Raw genomic sequence first — 25296 nt, 5'->3', positions numbered from 1 at the left:
AATAGAGTTATGGGATTTTTGCTTCTTTGATAAATCTAGAGTTTAATTCTTCTATATTGTTATGTTTACATAAAAGAGGAAACAAACAAAAAGGCCCAGAGATCAAGTAAAAGCAAGAAAATTAGTCCAGCAGTGGAAAATGGTATATTTTACTCTTTCTTATGTGTCTATTCTGTATATAGTTTATTACATGTTCATTAAAAGTTTAAAATACATCAATTATATTTGTCATGAAAAGTGTTACTTCTCATGTTTTCTTTTTTAAAAAATGTATCATGTTAATTGTATAAGCAAAAATGTTATTTAACAAAATGAATAAGGCAACAGAATAAAAGAGCCTGTCTGGGTATTGAGGGCGAATAATTTGCAATAGAATGTAAACTACTGTGGCTTTTCATTACCACAGAATTACAAAGTATTATAAAAAAAATAATAAGGATGACTTGATGGAATGCTAAGTCATATATCATTCAGTAATTCCAGGTTACAAATAGAAAAGTTCTTTTTCTGTGACTAACAGAATAGTTGAAAGGAAAGTCTTCTCTCTCATATTTTGCAAACAAATATAAGCAATGTGTGCTATTTAGATGCTAACCTTGTAACTTCGCTGTTAAATCCCAGCCTTCTCATACCTTAATACAAGTAGATCTTGCAGGTCTCCGCGTTAACTTTACTAACATGTTATGCTGACATGCACATCAGCTATTTCCTCATCTCTTTTGGAGTTAATCTTAACCTGTGCTTTGCCTCCTGTTCTGTCTTGACTTTGCCAGAAAAATCGAGTTGAGCAGCAACTTCACGAGCATTTGCAAGATGCAATGTCCTTCTTAAAGGATGTCTGTGAGGTACTATTTCTTTTAGATGGTGCCTTTTTTGTGTTTCAATTACTTATACTTCCTATTATCCATTTAAAATCTTCAAGTCTGTACAGACTCCAAAGTCTTTTAAAATCAGTGACCATTTTCGTTTTTGTACAGTATGTAAGAATAGATTTTTGTTCTTTTATGTTATTGAGAATGATTCTTTTTAAAAGAGCTCTACTGGCATGTGCTTTCGATTTTTAAAATTCTAATATGTTTGTGTATGGGGCATGTGTGTATCCACAGACAATATCATTTCCTCAGTTTTGTGAAAGAACATATTTGGATGTGTTCATCATTTCAGATAGGTATGCTTACTCGCTTAAAACAAAATTACAACTTAAACTTGATGGACTTGAGGACCCTTCCCCAAGTTTGCCCTCATTTCAAAGATCAGTATTAAAGTCCAGGTTATCTTTTTAATCACCTGTAATTATCAGACACAGCAGACTAGCCTTCATCTTTTGTAGGAAGCCAAAAGAAATAGCCTCATGGTATGCTGGTAAATAGATTATATGAAGCAGTGATTTGTTTCTGAAGCTTTGTTAATTTTGCTTAGTTGACAAATATCTTTTCTTTGATTCTTGGTAGTAGTGCAGGTAGTTGCTTTTGAAGCTACTTGATATAGTACATTTGACTTGCTGTCATCCATATATCCCAAAGTAGGAAACATAGCAGTTTAATGAATTTAACAGATACCAGCAGTAACCCCATGTCTTTTTTCAATTCCTACAGCAATCTCGAATGGAGGATCGTTTAGACAGACTGGATGATGCTATCCATGTGCTGCGGAACCATGCTGTGGGACCGTCTACTAGTTTGCCTGCTGGTCACAATGATATACACAGTTTATTGGGACCATCCCATAATGCATCAATTGGAAGCCTCAATTCAAACTATGGTGGATCAAACCTTGTTACAAGCAGTCGATCTGCTTCAATGGTAAAATAGTGCTCATCTTTTTTGTAATAACCACTAAAGCCTATAGTATAGTCTTCAATGTTTTTCATGAAATCTTTGGAAGAGAGGGTCCTTCTTGTTTAAAAACACTTATTAGGCAGAGTCATTGGCTGAACATTGGCCCTTAAAGTCCTGCTATGATCATGTGCAAAGAGCTAAAACTTTCTACAAGACCATTTTAGCTTAAACTTAGAGTTTTTTTCCTCCAGATGTGTCACCAGAACAGTTTTTGCCTTGAAATAGTGTGTAGGAAGTCTAAAGAGCAAAAACAGTAAAGACTGAATTTCAAGGGTTCTGGTCTAGACGGCTGTTTATTATAATTTGGAATCACCCTTCAAAAGCAGAAGGAATGTGAAATTATTTGTACTAGTCCAAATGTAAGCTTTCTTACCAAATAAAGAAAAAAATGGGGTAGTTTTAAGAATAGCTGTAATTTAAGTGACAATGAAAGGAAACAATGTTCAATTAATTTCTGAAGAGAATAAAATAATTCAGTCCATCTTTTTAAATACATAATTCTTTAGAGAGAAAAAAAATTCTGTTGTATGTCCTACCTTACCATTTTTTATCCAGATTGTCTTTTTAAAGGAATGAAGCTCTTTAGAACCTGCAATTCAACTGATGTCATGTATTTGAATGTTTATAGCATTGTTTTTAGGATTTATTGCATGCTGTGAAATATTCTCCCACAAAACAGATTTCTACCTGTAAGTCATGTGATCAAGGGTAAAATTCACCTATCATCGAAATAATTAGGTGTCCCAATTTATATTCATTTTGTAGCAGCTGAAGTAAACATCAAACATCACTGCCTAGTTTCCCGAGTACAATGTTTTTGGCAACATAGGTGACATTAGATAGCCTACATATCTTAACAACTAGTTTGGGGTTTTTTTTTTTTTCAATGCCAGAAAACCTTGAAATGCAAGCGCCTTCTAAATTAGTTTGTGTTGTTATCAGAAAGCTAATAAGATGTGAAAACATTTTAAATTATGAAAGTCATATAAAAAAATAAATAAATAAATTTATGAAAGTCATAGAAATATAAGGGAGTATTATCACTGTTAGTAATAATAAAATAATATCAGTGGTATATAATATAGTATTTGTTACAGATATAAATGTAGAATGTCAAATTAATGAATTGTTTTGTTGAAATAACTGCTTATCCTTATTTAGAAGAATGCCTTGAAAATCAATATATATGAATCCCAAGTTTGTCTGAACTGCAAAATTTGAAGTTATTTCTCACTTCTTAATCACCTTTTAATTCTTTCCTGTTCATAGCTCACTGCTCCTGTACAATATTTGATGTATCTCTGGCTTCTCCCAATTAAATGTAGCATTTGTATAAAATGGAACATCTTGGGGAGGTTGTTTTTATGAACTTTGGATGTGAGTTGGAAAGAGACTTTTCAAAATCTAGTCCTACAAAGTCATGTAGAAATCTAGTGCATTTTAGAAGGATTTGCAGAGGGAAAAATTACTTCATTAAATGTTGCCCTGAAGTTTTTAATTAAAAAAGTAGCTACCATTCTGTCCTCTAGGAATATGCTGTCTACTTCAGAGCATCAACAAAAAGGCTGCCAGAAATATTCTTTTAAAAGGAAAAAAAATAGTCTAGAAAAAAGTCTTGTCAATGTGAGGTGCATCTGGCTTAGTCTGAGCAGGAGCATGAGTGCCGCAACAGCTAAGCCCACTCTGCTGCTCAGTGTGTCTACCGCAATCCTCACTCCAGTTCCCATAGCCTTCTTAGAGGCAATCAAGCTGGTGAAAATCTTCCAGACATCATCTGCTATATCTGCTCCATCCAGATACAGTCACTAGTGGAGTTGGAGCTACAGATGTTTCTGACAGGTTTACCCTCAAAATGTAAAAGTTATTAACTGACCAAAAAATCTGAAACTGTCAGGTGAGTCACTGTTCATTTCCCATCCTTCTGAAATGAGTAGTTTAGCTATGAGTCCTCAGTTCTCAATTTCAGCAAAAAGATCCAAGGATAGAATGAAATGAAGTTCATAGTCAGCCAGTGACTCTCCCATTGAGGAAAATTGTTATCCTTGTGGCTCTTACCCATGTCTGAGGACATCAGTAATTTGCCCAGTACCCACCTATGTGGAATCCACTCTTTTCATACTATTGGAAGGTATGTGATTTGGGGGACATATTATAACTGTTGCCAGCCATCTTTAAGAAGTAATCTTTTTTTTAATTTTTTTAATAAATTTTATTTATTTATTCTTGAGAAACAGAGAGAGAGAGAGGCAGAGACACAGGCAGAGGGAGAAGCAGGCTCCATGCAGGGAGCCCAACGTGGAACTGGATCCGCGGTCTCCAGGATCAGGCCCTGGACTGAAGGCAGCGTTAAACCGCTGACTCACCCGGGCTGCCCAAGAATTAATCTTCTGCTTTTATTATTCTCTCGTGTCTCTCTGTCTTCTAACTGATGATGACTAAGAAATGACACAAGTTTACATTCTAGAATCACTTTTCCTTTTTGGTCCTGTTTAACTTTCTGGTAGTTTTTATACTTTCCCTCTACATTAACATACATCGGTATTTGTTTTAAAGGCTCCTAAAAATGGGGGTTACATGGCCAAAATTATGAAATAACCACATAAATACCAGTTTATCAGCAATTCTGTGTTACCATGTAAAATTTGTAAGGTCAGCTTCTCACTAAAATATGTAATTTTCATCATTCCATTTATTTTCTGCAAAGAATAGGATTATTCTAATAAACATCACTTCAGGAATTCCACAGAACATTCAAATAAAATTTTTATTCTCATGGGCATTACTGTAGGGCACCATCCTAATTGCAGGTTTTAAATATGGTTGCTTTCTCTCCAAGCATTTAGAAGTGGGATCAGCATACTTCTGTAAAAGGCCAGATAGTAAATATTTTCAGTTTTGCAGGCTTATATGGTCTCTGTCACAACTACTTAACTCTAACATTGTAACATAAAAGCAGCCATAGACATTATGAAAACAATGGGTAGCTGTTACAATAAAACTTCATTTACAAAAAGAGAACTCCTTAATTTGTAAAAAACCGGGACCGGAGCACCTGGGTGTCTCAGTTCGTGAAGTGTCTGCCTTCAGCTCAGATCATGATCCCAGGGGATTGAGCCCCACATTGGGCTCCCTGCTCAATGGGGAGTCTGTTTCTCCCTCCACTGTGCTCTCTCTCTCTCTCTCTCTCTCTCTTTCCCTCTCTCTCTCAAATAAATAAAATCTAAAATAAAAAACAAAGCAAAACAAAAAAAACAGGACCAGATTTGGCCAATAGGCCAGACCTTGCCAATTTTTGAGTTACAAGATAAATTAGCTTCCCAGGTCAGGTAACAAGGGTTAGCAAGTTTTTTTTCTTTTTCTTGGAGTCTTAACTGTCTGCTTATTTTTTTTTTAGTGATTAGTTTGGCAGTATTGTTGAAGTAGTTGGAATATTTGAGGTAAGCCAGGATACACTTAAAGTAGAAGAATAAGAATTGATGCCAAGATAAAAGTGGTACAGATGGCCCAGCTCTCAGCCTAAAATGCTGTTAAGATTACTGATAGTATAAGGCTACATAGATAGGTTAATCAAAATAGTGTCCCTTGGTCAGGGAATTAACTTTGTTGCTGTTAAACTTTCTTTACATTTTTTTCAGTCATGGGAAGATTATGTCAATAAAAGTCATCCGTAGCTAATAGTGTTGATTTGTGGGAGATCCATCTTCTTGTCTTTTTTTTTTTTTTATCTTCTTGTAGATGAAATAATTGTCTGGTATTTTTTTATTATTCCAGAAAAAGATTTTTATGTTTCACACCAAGGAGATAAGACTACCAACTGCCAAAAACATATGTTAATTGGAGCCAATATCAAGATTTAATTTTGACCATTGTTACTTTTAACTGAACTTGACCAGCCTCAAAGTTTAGAATTAAATGGGTTTCAACCACAGAAAGCTTTGAACATTAGTTTAGCTCATACACACAAAAATTAAATATTTTGAAAGATTACTATGTCACAAGAGTAACTAAGAAATGGATAATTCTGGGGTGCTTAAATGGGTCAGTTGGTTAAGCATGTACCTTCAGCTCTGGTCATGATCTCAAGGTCTTGAGATCAGGCCCTGCATCAGGCTCTCTGCTCAGCGTGGAATCTGCTTATCCCTCTCTCTCTGCCTGCTGTTCCCCCTGCTTGTGCTTTCTCTCTCTGTGTCAGATAAATAAAATCTTAAAAAAAAAAAAAATTCTTGGGGCACTTGGGTGGCTTACTGGTGGAGCATCTGCCTTTGACTCAGGTCATGATCCCAGGGTCCTGAGATCGAGCCCTGCATCCGACTCTCTGCTCAGTGGGAAATCTGCTTCTCCCTTTCCCTCTCCCTCCCTACCCTGCTCTCTCACTCTCACTATTTCAAATAAATAAATAAAATCTTTATTTAAAAAATGGGTAATTTTACTTTTTAAAATATAATTAGCATAGCCAGCTTAGCATAGTTTTAATATTTGCTCTTATTTTTGAATAGAGTTAACATTTTTATCTATTTAATTTCATACTCCCTTTCAGTATTTTTGACAATTTCTCCATATTTGCTGAAAGAAAATATAAAACTTATGACTTTTTGTCAGATACTCTTACTAGGTTATGATTGAGACACTGTTTAAATGTTAAAGCACAAAATCTGGATTTTTAGAGTCTTTTAAATGTCAACATTGGACTTTAGTTTTGCTCCTGTTTATTTAGTATAAGAATAAACTCTTTTTTTAAGATTTTATTTATTTATTCATGATAGACATAGAGAGAGAGAGGCAGAGACACAGGCAGAGGGAGAAGCAGGCTCCACACAGGGAGCCCAACGCGGGACTCGATCCCTGGACTCCAGGATCGCGCCCTGGGCCAAAGGCAGGCGCTAAACCGCTGAGCCACCCAGGGATCCCCTAAGAATAAACTCTTGAAGTAAACTGCTGACAGGAAAAAATACTGATATTAAGTGGAAAATCAAAAAGGAATTGTTGATTTCATTTGGGCATTATGAAGAGGTCTCAACAGTACCAAGTTATTGTATGTCACATCTGTTTATGGCTGTAATATCTAGAATACTGAGGCCCAATGAGATAGCTCCATGATACCACTTTTGTCTTTAACAGAAAGTACTCAGTTATTCCTGCAACAGTGATTTTAACTTCATGCTAAGTTATATTAGAAGCTTTTTGCATTAGGACACCTAGGTGGCTCAATTGTGGAGTGTTCTGCCTTTGGCTCAGGTCATGATCCCAGGGTCCTGGAATCGAGTCCTGTATCAGGCTCCACACAGAAGCAGGCTCCTTCTCCCTCTGCCTCTGTCTCTGCCTCTCTCTCTCTCTCTCTCTCTTTCTCTGTGTGTGTGTGTCTCTCGTGAAATTTTTAAAATCTTAAAAGAAAGCTTTTTGTATTAATGGAAGCTTGATGCAAATCTTAATAAGTTTTTTATTTATGTTATAAAATTGTATCCATGAGGTCTCTTGATTTCTTTGTTATAAGTACTGAGGAAATTTAATCCAACCATTTATTAATTTTTTTTAATTGCTTGGGGTTTTTGTTATTTAAACTGTGGTTGGAGATGTGTGGTGTTCTTGTATGACAACAGAATAAATAATCTTAAATTGTAGGATGTAAGGTTTCTTATGTAATAATTTAAAAATAAAAATTAAGTTTCTTTTCTAAATCCCAAAGCAGTTAGAGAATAGGATTAACTCATTAAAGACTAAAAAGCAAAGTAATATTTATTCAAAATTAACACTTATGCCACGATACCAAATTTGGAATTCTTTTAATCTTAGATTTAGACAGTTTTTAATTTTATTAGTATAGGTGTATATATGCTATAGAAATTATGTGCCTAGGTTCAAATGAATTGGAGTTTATTTTTAACTGTATTTTACTTTTTTTAACCAATTTTTTCCTGAATGGGCAATTTAATTTTTTTCTCATTCAAACTACATGACAGTGGTTTTTAAGAGATTTGCTACCATTTTTTAAATTCAAAGTTGTTCCAAATGGCAACTTTTAAGTTTGAAAACCATACAGGTTATACATCTATGGCAATATCATTAAAAAGGAACCATAATGAATTCTACCAAGTTTCTAGCTTAAAACTTAGATAAAACAAAATACATACAGAACATAAAGATCCTTTAATCAGTCTGTAGGTTAATACTGATTAATATAAATCATTAGTATTCAGTGAATAGTACAAATGGAACAAATTATTAGAATAGAATTCAGAATCAGAGAGGAATTCATACTGAGTACTTTTCAATCTGCTCCTTAATTCACAAGACCTCTTATTCATCAACTAATTAGATTTAGCATTTTTCTATTGTGGGTGCTAAAGCTATTGGCCAAATTAAATGAAAACAGGTCCCTTGTTGGGTGCTCCCACAAAAGTAAGGCCATACACAGATTGTGAAGATTCAGAATGCAAGATGATGTCATTTAATGAGATGGGTCTTTTATTCTGAAATAGAGCTCTTCATAATAATTGAAGTTTAGAGCATAGCAGGCCTAGGGGTTTGCCTTCCCCTGCTACTCCCCCCAGTAGGAGCAGCCTGTCAGCTGTATGCTAACGAGAGGAACAATTAAACATAGGGTCCTATCTGGCTGGCCCAGTCTCTGAGCTCAGACAAAGAACTGTTTATACACCTGTTGTGTCTGTGGACAGAGCCATTTGAATGGGTAGCTGCAGATTAAAAGGAGGACATGGAAGCCAGTGTGAGCAAGGGTTAAATAGAACTTAAGAACTGTGAAAGTCAAATTCTCCAGAAAATATATTAGGGCCATTTGCGAGAGGAATCAAGTTACAAAAAAAAAAAAAAATTCCTGCTAACTTCATTAACATGAAAAACTCCAGACTTGCAGCTTTTTGCTAGTCTGAGACCATTTTTCAAAGGTTTAATTTTTTTCTTCTTTCTGGAAGCCAAAAATATACTTAGTTCATAGTATTCCATAGAGATGAAAATATTTACTGGCATTTGTATCCCAAAACAAATTGATCAGCCATATGATTTTCCTTCAGGTAAAGGCAAAAGCCCTAAGATTTATATAGATAATCTTTAGTTTGCCAGGCCTTTCATCAGAAAGGAAATGATAGGACATTTTTATTAGTTGAGATTCAGATAATCAAAGAATTGTTTCTACTAATAAGAAGTAAGAATTCAAAAAAAAAAAGAAGTAAGAATTCAGAAGATGTGTTATCACTTGGATGAAAATTCAGTCAGGCTATTCGATGATATTGTCTTACAGAGCTATTAAATGAGTTGTACACATGTAGTATAGAGTAAATATACATATCTTTAAAAGTTTAAGCTTTAAAAAGCTATTCTCTTTTAAGTTACCTGGTATTATAGCTCAAACTACTAGGTAAGAACAAAATTTAGCACATATTACCAAAGATCACAGAACTTTTAAAGTTTACGGTATAAACACAAACACAGAAATCTTAGTTTTTACTTTGTCCTGCAGTGGTTTCTTCAGCCAGTCAAAATTATTCTGGTGGTATTTATCTTCAGAATAGGCTTAGACTCCTAAAGTCCCAAAAATTTTGTAGCTATATATTGTATTTATACTATATTTGTTTTTATCAGTTGGAGTTTTGAAGTGGCCCTCTGCTTAGATGATTAAGTAGTTCATAATAAGCAAAAAAAGCAACTAATCATCAGCAATGACTAATCCTCAAATAAATTTAAAAGTAGATAGGGAATATTTTAAGTGGGTTTTTTAAAACTACATTAAAGGGGCACCTGGGTGGCTTGTCAGTTAAGTGTCTGACTCTTGATTTTGGCTCAGGTTACGATCTCAAGGTTGTGACAGATGGAGCCCCGTCTTGGGCTCAGCACTAGGTGTGGAGCCTGCTTAAGATTCTTTCTCTCCCCCTCCCTCTGCTCTTCCCTCCTGCTCCCCCTTCTCAGAAAAATTTAAAAAGTGAAAGCTGCATTAAAGATAATAAGGGCGGAGAACATATATTTCTTAAAAAGTGTGGTGAAAGACCTGATGTGTTCCAAACAGGACAAGTACCAAATGGCCTGTTGCCTGAAACTTTGCTCTGGTGCCTTTTGTTTAGCTTACAGGAAACCGAAGGATAAATTTGTATAGAGGTATTTACACTTCTTAGGGTAAAATTCACACAAAGTCATGAAAGATAAAAACTATATTAATTACTCAAGAGAAATTCAAACCAAAAGAGTTTGCTGGGATTGATGGATTTATTGAAAAACAGTGATTCTTATGTATAATTCCAAGCAATAACCCTCTTTAGTTAAAGACTTAATCTTGTAGTAGACACATGCGCTACTGTTCTAGTAAAAAGCTTCATTTATAACTAGTTTTTCTAAAAATACTACTCTATCTAAATAATTGGTAGTATTTGTCTACCTTCTAATAAGCTAATTGTGATTTATGTAAGTTTGATTAAAACAATAAAAATATATGTCATTTTTGTTGCCTGGCAGTGCAGAACTTTTAAGTCAATTTCATTTTGTATTGCTTTTGCTGCTCTTTTAAAATTTTTGAGGGAGACATAGGAAAAAGAAAAAACAAGACACTATATATGTGTGTGTGAGGAAAGGGTATACCAAAGTACAGATAAATACTATTATTACTTGAAGTGTAGCAGTATTTTGTTAAATGCAAATTTATATATACTTTGATTTATTTAGGCAGCATATAGATTTTCAGATTGATGTAGGATTATTAACAGATGCTATAATGTGTAGTGTTTTATAGCGTATAAAGTGCTTTCTCTGGTATCTCATTTGCTTCACACAACCTTCTGTGAGATATAAACTTTGGAAGTTGGAATTTTATTTTTTTTATATTTTGATTTAAAAGCAATACTACCATTAAATCTTTTGAAATCCAAAAATCAGAAAAGTAGCATCCCCCAAAAGTTGCTAAATTTAGATGAGTGATAGATATTGTTTTCTTTATTAAAACCATTAAAACAATTTATACAATTATTGCCCCTGAATTGTTTTGACTTTTTTCTTTTTTCTTTTTTTTTTTTTTTACCTTAGGTTGGAACTCATCGAGAAGACTCTGTCAGTCTCAATGGCAATCATTCAGTCCTGTCTAGTACAGTCACTGCTTCAAGCACAGACTTGAACCACAAAACACAAGAAAATTATAGAGGTAACTGTATTGTTTTTCAGCAGTAATGCATTCAAAGATACCATTTGGAACACTGTCATCTTTCTTACAAGCAGATTGACATCTGTGAATCGAAAGCCATCTTAGGGGGCAGCCCAGGTTGCTCAGCAGTTTAGCACCGCCTTTGGCCCAGGGTGTGATCCTGGAGACCCCAGATTGAGTCCCACGTCGGGCTCCCTGCATGGAGCCTGCTTCTCCCTCTGCCTGTGTCTCTGCCTCTCTCTCTCTCTCTCTGTGTGTGTGTGTGTGTGTGTGTGTGTCTCTCATGAATAAATAAATAAAGTCTTTAAAAAAAAAAAAGCCATCTTAGGTGGGACAATTCCAAACAGTAGGGCTATTGAATATAGAGGGTAGATATTTAGGGTCCCATTTGCTTCATTCGGCTAGGCCAAATGTAGATACTTATTGATGGATAGAACCACATGCAAACTTTTCAGTATTTACTGGTCATCTTACCTCCTCCTGTTTCTTTCATGTCTCCCTTCCTTAATCACTTCCTGTCATAACTGAGTCCTCATGGTCCCTAGAGGCAGTGAGAGATTTTTCTGAGTATGTTGAGAGGTCCAGATGATAGTATCTGTTACTTAGAAGATCATAATTTACTTGGAGAGAGAGACAATTCTGATAAAAACAAACTATGTTAAATATTTATAACAGAGCTTGTAAGTAAGTACAAATATGTAACTATGTTAAGAGCACCAAAGTAAAGTGTTCCCAGTTATATTTAATCATAGGACCCATTTTATTGTGCTTATCTGGAAAAGTGTTAAAGCTTATCTCCTTTACCTTAGCATTTAGAAGTCAATTTCTAAACTGCATGAAGTTTCTCATATTTGTTCACTTGTTAAATAGTGCCTAGAAGTAATCGTTAAAGTGACCTTCAAGGTCAGACTTTTTATTTTTTTTAAGATTGATTTATTTATTTGATGGGGGGCGAGGGAAGAGGAGGAGAACAGGGGATCTCAAGCAGACTCCCCACTGAGGCATGAAATCAGACGTTTAACCCACTGAGCCACTCAGGTGCCCCAGACTTCTTTAAAAAACAGATGCTTTAAAAATCATTTTCTTCAAAGTTTTTGGATCAGTTCTTCCCAGCTTTAAGTAGTATATTATCCTACATCTTCAGATTTCCATCATAGTCCTATAACGAGTAAGAACATTCACCATCTACAAGTCTTCCTGCTGTCTTAATTCTAATTCTGGACATTTATTTTGTTTCTTTGCCTCTTTGTTAGGTGGCTTACAAAATCAGTCTGGAACCGTTGTTCCAGCAGAAATCAAGACTGAAAACAAAGAAAAAGATGAAAACCTTCATGAACCTCCTTCATCAGATGACATGAAATCAGATGATGAATCCTCCCAAAAAGATATCAAGGTTTCATCTAGAGGCAGAACAAGGTATCTGTTAGCATCCAGGTATTACATTTCACTCAGTTGCCATGGGTGAAAATACTTGGAAAGTTGAAGGGTATCATGCATTTATTAAGTGTGAGCTATGTTCTAGATACTATGTTGGAACTTCATATGTTACTTCATTTAGTGCTCACGGCATCCCTAGAAAGGGAGTCATATGATGCTGACTCCAAAATTGTGTATTCCATAATACCACAATATTTTAGGGGCTACATAACAAAAAGAATTACATCTCTCCCTTCAATTAGAGGACAAAATAATTAAAACAAGTTAAATTGTGCATATGAAGACAGACACATCCCACCAATAAATACTTGAATATATTATTTTAACACTGTGAATATGGTAAAACTCTATTGTAGGATTAAACCAGTGGTCAGCAAGCTATAGCCTATAGGCCAAATCTGGCCCATTGCCTATTTTTATAAATAAAGTTTTATTGGAACACTGCCATACCCCATTCATTTGCGTATGGTCTATGGCTGCTTTCCCAATGCACTGGCAGATTTGGGTAGTTACAACAGAAACCAGATGGCCCACAAAGCTGAAAATATTTACTATCTGGCACTTTACAGAGGAAGTTTGCCAACTCCTGATTTAAACAATAATTTGAGAAGAACATGGAAAAGGAAGTACTCTAGGTGGACTGATGTTGTTGAGGAAGATTTTCTAGAAATTGGACTTGACCTTGCTTTGCAGTAGCAGTGTGGATATTGACACATAGTACATTAGTTTCAAATGACTTCCAGGTTCTTCCCTCAGATTTTTCTAGTTCTGCGTTAAATTTAGATGATTTTGTATATTTTTGGCATATCCTGTTTTTTGACATCAATAATATATATATGTCACATATAGATATTTAAAACATTATTCTTTGTATTAAGTTAGGGTACAAAGGAGACTGCAATGAGTGTGGTAGATATAACTTAAAAATTAAATCGAAGGGATGCCTGGATGGCTCAACGATTTAGTGTCTGCCTTCAGCCTGCGGTGTGATCCTGGAGACCCCGGATCGAGTCCCACATTGGGCTCGCTGTGTGGAGCCTGCTTCTCTCTCTGCCTGTGTCTCTGCCTTTGTGTCTCTCGTGAATAAATAAATAAAATCTTGGGCAACCCTGGTGGCTCAGCGGTTTAGCGCCACCTTCAGCCCAGGACATGATCCTGGAGACTTAGGATCAAATCCCCCGTCAGGCTCCCTGCATGGAGCCTGCTTCTCTCTTTGCCTATGTCTGTGCCTCTGTGTGTGTGTGTATATGTCTTTCATGAATAAATAAATAAAATGTTAAAAAAAAAGAAAAAATCTTTTTAAAAAAATTAAATTGAAAATTAATTTTTTAAAAAAGAAAATTAATTTAAAAGTTAAATCTTAAGGTTCCTATACTGTCTCTTTTTTTAAAAGATTTTATTTATCTGAGAGTGAGAGAGCGAGCATGAGCTAGGGGGAGGGGTAGAGGGAAAGAAGCAGGCTCCCCGCTGAGTAGGAAGCCCAGGACCCTGGGATCATGCCCTGAGCTGAAGGCAGATGATTAACCAACTGAGCCACCCAGGCACCCCTTAATACTGTCATTTTAATATGCATTGTACTCTCTTGTATAGAGACATGAATAAGTAAAAATTGGGTTAGAGAATCCAGAGACCCCTCCTTTGAGGCATCTTAATTCTTTAATAGTTTTACTATTCAAATAGAATTTTAAGAGAAATAATTTGCATCTTTCCTTCTTATTCATCTTTTCATCATAAAGGTCAGAGTTTAGCAAACTTTCCATGTAAAGGGCAGACAGTAGCTATTTTAGGTTTTGTAGGCCATTGGGTCTGTATTGCAACTACTCAGCTCTGTCATTATAATAAAAGCAGCCAAAGGCAGTACATAAACAAGTGAGCATGGCTCTTTCAATAAAATCTTATGTAAGATAACAGGGAGTCAGCTTATGGGTCATAGTTTATTGAGCCCTGTTACAGATCATCAGAAATTGAGAAGACAATAATAACAGGTTACTAATAACAGCAGTGCTCAGTAATTAATAAGTTAATAGGTTAATAACATGGTCTCTGGATAAATAAAGTTAACCTGGATTGAATTACGGCTCTATCATATACTTGCCAAGTGACCCTGGACAAGTTATTAAAGCTCTCTGAACTTTAGTTCCTTTTCTCTAGAGACTTCCTATTACAGGATTCTTATGGAAATAAACTGAAAATGATGCATTTGCACACTTTTGTATGCAGTAAATACCCAGTAAGTTACTATAGATACTGTTATGATGATAATTTTAGGTTTGTGGTATAGGCCTGCTTCCATGAACACTTACCTAGGTCCTTGTCATTACACTGCCACTAATTAACTGTATGATTCTAGGGAGGTCACTGATTTCTCTGAATCTGGCAGTACTCAGCCCTAATGCACAGAATCCTGAAATATTTTAAATGTATTTCTGTATTGGTTGCCTTAGTCCCAGCCCAAGCCCAATAAATCAGCATCTCTGTCAGTGGGAAATTTGAACCCTGTATTTTTCACGTGCCCCTGAAAATTCTGATAGGTGGCCATATTTGAAACCTTTGGGCTAGATGATCTGTAAAGGTTCCTTTGAAGTAAAAGAGTTAGTGATTCTATTATAAAAGAATATTTTTATATAATTTTTGACAATTAGCTAGTAAAAATATTGTGTACTTATTCTTTATTTTATAGTACTCAAGGTTACCGGAGAAAAAAACATCTTTGTACATATTATTTCAGAGTTCTGAGAGACTCTGCTCAGTCATTTATTTCTGAAATACAAATACAATTTTCTGGGTTTTTTTTAAAGATTTTATTTATTTATAAATAAAAATGGCTGAGACATGGCTGTGTCTCTGGCTGAGAGACACAGGCAGAGGGAGAAGCAGCTCCCTATGGGGAGCTGCATGTGGGACTTGATCCTGGGACTCCGGGATCATGCCCTGAGCCAAAGGCAGATTCTTAACCAACTGAGCCACCCAGGTGCTCCTATAAATAAGATAGAATTTTCTAAAAATTACTCCAAATCATCTCCCTCAAATGTTGGGGTTTTTTTCTGATTATTTAATCCATTTTGATAATAGAAATTTGGAAAATACAGAAAATAAAAATCACAAAAAACTTTACTACCAAAAATTAATTACTGTTTACTGTTTAAGAAATAAATATTCCATAAATATAGTTTAAATTGGAATTAAGCTGAATATAAGTTTTACAGTATCAACTTTTTTCATTGAATAGGGTATTTTTAATATTTTCCTCTATCCCTCAGTTTTCTCAGACATGTTTTTTTCCTTTTTGTTTTTAGCCAGCTTTACTGAGGTTTAATTCACATACAATAAAATACACCAATTTAAAGTATACAGTTTGGGCAGCCCTGGTGGCGCAGCGGTTTAGCGCCGCCTGCAGCCCGGGGTGTGATCCTGGAGACCCAGGATCGAGTCCCACATCGGGCTTCCTGCATGGAGTCTGCTTCTCCCTCTGCCTGTGTCTCTGCCTCTCTCTCGCTCTCTCTGAATGAATAAATAAATAAATCTTTAAATAAAATAAAATAAAGTATACAGTTTTTGTCCTTTGACAAATGTATGTAGTTGTATAGCCACCACAGCATTAATACAAAATATTTCTACCACCCCAAAGAGTTTCCTTATGCTCTTGGTAATCACTACCCTTCTTTCATCCCCTGGCAGCCAGTGATCTGCTTTCTATTATTACAGCTTTGTCTTTTCTAGAAGTTTGTGTAAATCATACAGCATATAGCCTTGTGTCTGGCCTCTTTTACTTATTAGCACAATCTACAACTTAATTTTTAGAGACTACTTAGTAGACATTTGTCTGGATGTATTATAATTCATTTAACCTGTGTCCTATTATTGGACTCCCAATTAGTTGTTACAGTAAATAATTCTGTGATCACCTTTTTTTGTAAATTCCTATGTACATCTCTAATTATATCCATAGAATGAATTCCTAAAGTTGGATTTGCTGATCAAGATGTAATGACCATTTTAACATGAACATGTGTTCATTTTGCCAGTTTATCCTTCAAAAAAAATGTTCCAGTTGGCTCATGTTTTAAAATCATCACCACTTGATACTTCTCTCGGGAAACAAAAAGTAGTCATTTTCTGAGATACTTCTCTTATTCTGTATCTTCTTCCTTCTCACCAGGTGACTGCCAGAATATATTTAAAAGCATAGGTTAGGCAAATTATAATGCCTTAGTATACGAGGACAGTACCTCGCAAACCTTAATGTACATTTGAGCCAGCCAGGGATCTTGTTAAAATGTAGTTTCCAATTCAGTAGGCTTACAGTAGAACTTGATAATCTGCATTTTTAATAAGCTCCCAGTAATGCTGCTGATGATGATCACGTTCTGAGTAGCAAGGCACTAGAATATTATGTAGTCATTCAAATTATGTTTATAAAGAGTTGTAGTAGTGTGAAGAAGTGTTTATGCTGAATATGCAATGGAGAAAGCATTTAAAAATATTTGTGGGGGTGCCTGGGTGGCTCACTTGGTTGAACATCTGAATCTTGATTTCAGCTCAGGTCATGATCTCAGGGTTGTGAAATCAAGCCCTGCATCAGGCTCCACATTCAGCACAGTCTGCTTGGGATTCTCTATCTCCCTCTCTCTCTGCCCCTCCCCAGCTTGCATGTGTGCTCACTCTCTAAATAAATAAATGGATAAGTAAGTAAAGAAATTTTTTAAATGTATGTGGTATAATTTCAACTGTATATGTGTGTGTATATATGCGCATTAAAGACTGGAAAGAATATATAATCATGTTAATGTAACTATTACCGTTTGGTTAAATTTGAAGGTAATTTTCATCTCCATGTTTGTACTTTATAATTTTATACAATGAGCATGTCTTATAGGGAATCTAATAGACATTGTCATTACTTTGTTTTCTAGCAGTACTAATGAAGATGAGGATTTGAACCCAGAACAGAAGATAGAAAGGGAGAAAGAAAGGCGGATGGCTAACAATGCCAGAGAACGTTTACGTGTGCGGGATATTAACGAGGCATTCAAAGAGCTTGGTCGAATGTGTCAGCTCCATTTAAAGAGTGAAAAACCCCAAACAAAACTCCTTATTCTTCATCAGGCCGTGGCAGTCATCCTTAGTCTAGAACAGCAAGTCAGAGGTAAGTAGGTTCAGCAGAAATCCAGAAGTGTTCTGCCTTAGGTGGGCAGGCATTTCTTTTACCACTTGCTCTTCTGCTTGGAAAGTTTTTAAGTTCAACTAGTACTTCTGCCACTGTATCATCTGAATCAAGTTTTCTCTGTAGTTCTCTCACCTCTGTCTCATAGTATTGGTCAGTATCTGTAGACTTGATGCTTCCCACAAACCAATGGAGCACAGTCCTTTGAAATGTTGCAGAGAATAGCCAACCTCTGCCTGCTGCTCAGCATTAGTGCTTTATGCCCCTTTGTTCTTGTTCTTGTTAAGTCTGGTCTCCCACTCTGTTGAATTTACCTGCCCAGACCTATTTCCTTCCCTGCTCTTTCCTGTCTTCCCTATGCTCTGTACTGAATTTTGTGCCTGCTTTACCCTGGACCATCTATTAAAATGGCCCTGCTGATTACTAGGATGCCTGATCATCACTGATGATCCTGGCTTTACTTTATATGGATTTTTTTTTTTATACCCAGGTCAGTATGGTCTTAGGACTTATTTGTTGATCCCTGATCAGGAATGCCATGAACTTCTTAGCCTAATATGCACTTACAAGCTTGTGTGTTTCTAAGAGCAAAAGTATGGTTTATTATAGGCTCATCCACTGCTGACTCAGACTACTGCCCCCCTCAACTGTTTTATCTTTCAAGAAGACTGATAGAATCTTGAAGAAGATTTGAAACTTCATTTTTTGAACAAGCCTTTATTGTACACCTTCTTTGTCTCAATCACCTATATGGTAGATCCTAGCTTACCAATTAATAAAAGCTTTCTGCCCTTGGAAGGTTTTACCGTTGAGCTTGATTTTTTTTCATATATCTCTTTGTCTTCTTATCCACAGTTATGACTGTTTTATCCTAAGTCTTTTTGCAAAGAATTATAGATGTGTTCTTGGGTTCCAAACCCTACTTCTAGCTTCTTTTCATTAGAAGCACCTCTTTCTTATTTACTGGATGTTTATATGGGATTTTACTTAAAGAAAGTTGGAAAAGAAAAAAGAATACAAGTGGGACAGATACTTGACAACTATAACCATGGACCCTCAACATTAGTCACAGAAAGAACACTCTTTTTAAGGAAACCAGGGTTAAAGAATTTGAATACACTTACAGAAAAACTTAACTGTAGTAATAATTGATCTCTGCACTTCCATCCAATATATTTAATAAGAATGATGAATAGATTACTTCATGCATAACCAATCTACCATTAAAACCAGATACTTGCTCTTATTAAGGCCCTTCAAATATCTATAAAGGGTAAATGTTAATGATACCTGATTTTCAAGAATGTATAGATTCCCTTGGGATGCCTATCGATATTCTGATTGTTGCCCACTCATCTGTGGCAGGATCAGTGGTTCCTTGAGCCTTCAGTATCCCCTGTCACTTTATCCAAGTTGTTTTTTTCATTGTGTCTGACATCTTTTGTCTCACTCTGAAGGCACTGAGACATCTGTGTGTAGTAGTCCCAGTACATTCATCCTTCTGCTCTGTAGACCCAAGGTATTTTCTACCCTGAGTCTACCCAGCCATTTGTTGTCAAGACTATGTCCCCATCTGGACTGCGTGGACAGCAGTGATACCAGAACTTATTCCCATACAGCACCTTTTTCTTCCTACTGTTTATTAGAGCTAGAATACAGAATCATTTGTTTTTTAAAACATTTTGTTTAAGATCAGAGGTACCTGCTCTCATATCTAAGTCATCAAAATGAAAAATACTTCTGTGTTTGAAAAAAGTTGTAAATTCCACATGCTTATTCATTCAGGTGTAAGATTTGACTTTGTAGTGGTTCCATGTAAGTAGCTAGGACAGAAAAGCGAAGTCTGAGAAATGTAACAGCTAAGTTCATCCAACTGCCTGATAACTTTCTGGTCACTGCTAATTGATACTAACTTTTTTGTGCAGTTCTGGAAAGCTTTATATAAGGAGCCATTGATTGATTAGAATTTGAACAGAACTTAAAATACACTGACTAACTTCATTAGGGACAGCTTTCCTATTCATAAAAGCCTACCTTCCTCCTATCCTCTGGACTTCAAAGCCCAGAGCTTTTATTTTATGTCTTTAATGTAAAAGCCTTGGGATTCATGAAAGATCCTTCTTGAAAGGATGACAGATGGCTATCTGTCAAAGAGGATTTAGAACCCTTCATGTAGCCCACATACCTCTGCCTTGCTATGGCAGCACCTTTAGAGTTTAGCATGGCCACTGCTCTTCTCTGGACTTTATCTCCAGCAGTTTTGAGTTATTTAAGTAACCTCTTTACTTCTGAGAACCTCTACATCTCTGCAAGATTTCTACCCATCAGTCCCTGGTCCCAGCAGTTTCTATAAAGAGGTACATTTTGTTTACATCATTACTTTGGGCATTCTCTGCACTCTTTTTACTCACCTTCTGGTTTGGCATAGTGCTTCAAGATTGTATCTGGTTATCCACAACCTGTCATCTTTGGACAAGTGGCTATATCAGGAGGGCAACCAACAGTATATTCTGGAGAAGAGCAAGAAGAGGGGGACTTCCCTTCCAAGCCTCAAGTTTTGCCAGAGCACTTTTTATGCATTGGTGCTTCACATACCAAGTTCCATCTGATCCCTGCCATTGCCAATTTAAGTCTTTCCATTATGATTAATAATATTAACATTACAGTTTTACTAATTCTCAGTACACTTTACATATTACTTTCAAATTTGTACTTTCACCCTTACTAACAATTAGATTAGTGGTCAGACATTTCCTCCTCAAACTTTCAAAGGTTCACTCAATCAGCTTATTTCCCTTTCAAAAATAATTTAGGGACAGTAGAACTTCTAGGATTCTAGTTTACTGGCCTCTTAGTAAGTTTGAAGATAAATGAGCTAGGACAGTGGTTCCCAAATCTGGCTGGTCCCAGAATCACCAAAGGCTTTTCCTTTTCTCAAATTTCCAGACCATACCCTCAGGAGATTTTAATTTAGTTGCAATGATATGGTAATATATGATAGTCTTAGCATATTCATTGGTAATACTCCTTACTAAATCCTCACTGAAAGGAATAAAAATAGTATTAATCCACAAGGACAGATGGGAGAAAAGATCGTAGCATAGCAAATGAGAGAGCAAAATATGTATGCAAGATAGGAAGTAGAGTAGTGGTAATTGACTTATTTAAACAAAAGAAATTAAGTGGAGCAGGGAGGAATACCAACAAGAAGCAGATCATTTTGTCCCACAAAACTCCTAGTCCCTGAAAGGCCCTATTTGTTGGAGGTGCTAATATTGGAGAAGGCAGAAATCAGGCATTACTTGAAAACAAGAAGATTAACTAAACGTCTGCTGTGAAAAGGTTGGATCCCTCAGAGTCAAAATATCATCAGATTTCTGGACAAATAGTGCTGGATTCCAAGAGATAGTAGAGCAGTACCATCAAAATTCTGAGGGAAAAATAATTTTCGACCTAGAATTTTATATGTACCCAAACCATTAATCAAATGGTGAAAATAGAATAAAGATATTTTGGATACACAAAGATTTTAAAATGTTACCTCCATGTTCATATTCTCAGAAAGCTCTGGAACATATGTTTTAGCCAATTAAGAACATAATCATTAAAGACAAAATCACGTGATCCAGTAAACAAAGAATCTAACACAAAAGAACACCAAAAAGAAATCTCATGACAAGATCCTAGGCTTAGAAAATCAGTGTGCCAAAAAAAAAAAAAAAAAGAAAGAAAATCAGTGTGCCGGGGCAGCCCTGGTGGTGCAGTGGTTTGGCACCGCCTGCAGCCCAGGGCATAATCCTGGAGACCCGGGATCGAGTCCCACGTCGGGCTCCCTGCATGGAGCCTGCTTCTCCCTCTGCCTGTGTCTCTGCCTCTCTGTGTCTCTCATGGATGGATGGATGGATGGATGGATGGATGGATGGATGGATGGATAAATAAGTCTTTTTTTAAAAAAATAACTATAAATGCATATTATAAGTGCATGTTCAGGTACGTTTTTCTTGGCTTAGAGAAAACACAAAAAAAGAAGAGTCCTATGTTGCGTTCAGTTGGCCATTTCAAGAAAATCTAACAAAATTCACAACTTCTACAAAATACAGTTTTTATTATAAACTTTAAAGATTTTTCTCTTCAAAGATTTTATTTTTAAGTAGTCTCCACATAGGTAGGACTTGAACTTACAACCCCAAGATCAAAAGTTGTATGCTCCACCAGCTGAACCAGCCAGGTGCCCCAAGATTTTATTTTTAAGCAATCTCCACACCCAGTGTGGGCCTTGAACCCACAACGCCTAGATCAAGAGTCACATCCTCCAGTGACTGAGCCAGCCATACGCCCCTTCATTACAGACTAATTTTAAGTGATCCTTTTATATTACATTCATTAGAACATTTTTAATCAGTTTATAAGAATATATATAACAACTTTTCACTTCTACTCTATATTATCAGAAACAAAAAACTAACCAGAAGCTATCATGGGTTGAGTATCTTGTGCCTAAAACTCACAGAAGGAAAAGATAACATGAAAAGTAATTCCCAAATGGATTTTGATCCAATGTCTCCAATCCAAAGGATTTTCTTTCACTTTCTTTCACATAGTAAGATACCCTACTCTTGAAAATGCCCACTTCAAAAGTTCCATCTAGTTGTCTCTGTTACCTTATATATAAAGCAGTAGAGAAGTTTTTATCACCCTTTTAATACCTCTAGCAATAAAAAGAACCATTCAATCATCTTGTTCTACATATAAAAGTAGAAAAGCAAGATAATGTACCAGCTACCTCTCTCCCTTGAGTTGGCACATCTTTTCTAGAAGAATGGCTGAGAGTATCTATTTTATTATTTCCTGAACTTATAAAATTCTAGATAAAGCACAGATGTCTCTCTCCAGGTACATAAGAGAATGTCAGCATTCATATCAATCCACTGTCCCATTTCTTAGCAAGACACTGAGGAGATTTGTGGTAGGCTAACAACAGCACTTGCAAAAATGTTTGAGTGAAGCAGTAAAAGAACTGCCTTTTAGATGTTGATATAGATCAAATCAGACCCTAGAAGACTAAATCATGAGCAGAATTAAAAGAAAAAACACCACAAATTCTCACTAAAAAACATAAGCCTACAGGCTCATTTAATCTGAACATTCATGTGAGCACATCATTTTTGCCTCTGTGTGACATTATTCAGTGTGGGAATGAAATTGCAAAGAGAGCGGTAATCCCCATAGAAAGATAAGAGCAATTTGTTCAGATTAAGGCCAAAGAGTGCCTAATTCATAATTTATGACTGTAATGATAAAAATCGTTTTCCCGTTTCAGAGAGGAACCTTAACCCCAAAGCAGCCTGCCTTAAGAGAAGGGAAGAAGAAAAAGTTTCTGCCGTATCGGCAGAGCCGCCAACCACACTGCCAGGAACCCATCCTGGGCTTAGTGAAACTACCAACCCTATGGGTCATATGTAAACATCAGCCAGGTAAGTATGGGTATGAAAACGAAATGCAACGAAGTTACCTGATTCCTCTTAAACCAAGAACCTTTGATCAAAATTCTGTGGTGGCACTGGTCATGATAAAGGTCAGATGTAATTTGAAATCCCAACAATTTACCTTTCTATTGTATAACCATACTTAGAGAGTCAGTGTCCTTTAATATTAAATTACTATTCAGGGTGTGATCGTATCCTGTAATTCACAAGGAATTTTGGGTTCTCCTACATCATCAACCAATTTTCTCTTAACCATTTACCTATTCTTGTCTTGAAATATTTATACACAAAAGAATTACTGCTTGCTTCCATTTGGATCAACAATACAAGTTTGTAATATGCGTCTTCCCTCGTAAGCATGTAAGCATATCAGTTATACCTTCTGGAATGTACTAATGAATGTAAAGGTATTACATCTGATAGAACCACAGTGCCCCTCTCTCTGGAACTTTACTTGTTGAAAAGCTTCTTTTTATCTTTCCCTTCGTGGATTAAACACCGTTCACTTATGAATTTTTGGTTAATGGTACAAAAGTAATATGAGGTTGTTGCCCAAGTAGTTAATGTGAATTATCTTTTTTCTTAAATACATACATTTACAAGATCTATAACAATCTAAGTTGTAGTTATTATTTAGGTGGCAGAAGTTAATATAAAATGTAATTAAATATTTTAATTAGCAGCATGGATTAGGAATACATCTGGGAACTTCATTTTTATAATCTGCCTGCAGCAATGTATAGTTCTTTTCCCAATTTCATCAGCACATTAAAAGCAGTAAGTACAGGTGAATGGATGGGAGATATGGAGCACAAAAAAATACCAAGTGCAATTTCATTTGGTCAACTTTGTAACTATCTCTCTTTTTTTTTTAAGATGGTATTTATTTATTCATTGAGACGCAGAGAGAGAGAGAGAGAGAGAAGTAGACTCCATGCAGGGAGCCCGATGTGGGATTCGATCCCAGGACTCCAGGATCATGCCCTGGGCCAAAGGCAAGGTGCTAAACCGCTGAGCCACCCAGGGATCCCCTGTAGCTATCTCATTTTGAGCTGAAAGTCTGGAATTTTATAGAATATTTTGTAAACCATAAACAGAACTTCCCTTTTCCTGAAGAATTTGGTTCCTACCACCTCTATATAGTCTTCTTAAGATCAAAGATCAAACTAGACCAAAACTGAAGAGTTTACTTGGGGACAAAAGGAAGAGTTAATCTGATTATTTAAGTGTCAGTTATACTTAAAACACTAGCACAGTAGAGAAAACTAACCCACCTCCCCCACAAAAAAAAATCCAGCAACCTACAGATTATGCATGTCAAAGAGACTTCAGACAAGAGCCAGTTAATTTACAGATCCTCTAAAGCTCAAGTTATCATTTCATATTTTGTGGAAAATATAGAATGTCATGGAAAGGTAGATATTTTTATTCAAAACTAGACTTTCAAGTTTTAAAATAAAAACATGCCATTGTTTTTCAATGAAAATGTGACTTTCTAAACTGGCAACTCATTTTAAAGGACTTGTTATGCTCAGGTCCCAGGTAGACACCAGGCTAGGAAAAGAGTATTTAAAAAAAAAAAAAGTATTTGACATTGAGTTGTCACATTTATCACAGAGCCTGTGTCTCTATATTGTCCCATTTTCTCTTACTCTCTCCCTAGTCTCTCTCCCTACTCACATCTCTCTCCTTTCCCTCTTTACTTCCTGTTCTTTTACTGCTTGTATATCATAACTCCTTTCATGTCTATACCCTTATGTCTAGAATGAGGAAATTCCTCCACTTTGGTTAAAATTAAATCTCCACATTCTCACCTATCAAAAAGAGATGAAGAATTCTTAAAAAAAAAAAAAGTTTCAGGGTTATAAGAAACGTAGCAAATGTACTCTGTTCCATAAGATTTTATAGGTTAGGAACACCTAGGTGTCTCAGTGGTTGAGCATCTGCCTTCAGCTCAAGGCCTGGTCCCTGGGTCAAGTCTCACATCAGGCTCCTTGAAGGCTTCTTCTGTCTCTGTCTCTCTCTCTCTCTCTCTCTCTCTCTCTCTCTCTCTCTTTCTCATGAATAAATAAATTAAAATCCTTAAAAAAAAGATTTTATAGGTTAGTGTTTATTATCTTAACATATGTTTTAAAAGTTGCTAATTTTATAAAACTAGTTGTCTGGTTTCACCTTATAAACTTCAGTTCTTTATAGAACCAGCAAAAGACTGGGCAGCAGAAAAATGACTGCTAG

The 25296-nt window shown here is 35.9% G+C and overlaps 1 protein-coding gene across 11 annotated transcripts in view; it reads left to right on the top strand.

Moving 5' to 3' along the window:
• Positions 1–25296, top strand: part of TCF12 (transcription factor 12) — a 375082-nt gene that overhangs the window by 346745 nt on the left and 3041 nt on the right. For 6 of the 11 annotated variants that reach the window (XM_055319706.1, XM_055319707.1, XM_055319711.1 and 3 more), the window contains 5 exons: positions 1596–1802; positions 10860–10974; positions 12228–12408; positions 17325–17557; positions 22896–23049. In XM_055319706.1, the coding sequence (XP_055175681.1) occupies positions 1596–1802; positions 10860–10974; positions 12228–12408; positions 17325–17557; positions 22896–23038 (879 nt within the window). In that variant the 3' untranslated portion in view covers positions 23039–23049. Of the gene's footprint in view, positions 1–773; positions 846–1595; positions 1803–10859; positions 10975–12227; positions 12409–17324; positions 17558–22895; positions 23050–25296 lie in introns of all 11 variants that reach the window. The other 5 variants (XM_055319710.1, XM_055319717.1, XM_055319709.1 and 2 more) reach the window with 3 other exon arrangements.

This window comes from Nyctereutes procyonoides, unplaced genomic scaffold (genome assembly GCF_905146905.1).
Source record: "Nyctereutes procyonoides isolate TBG_1078 unplaced genomic scaffold, NYPRO_anot_genome, whole genome shotgun sequence".
NCBI lineage: Eukaryota > Metazoa > Chordata > Mammalia > Carnivora > Canidae > Nyctereutes > Nyctereutes procyonoides.
The sequence above is the reverse complement of the archived record's forward strand: the minus strand, read 5'-3'. Positions and strand labels throughout refer to the sequence as shown.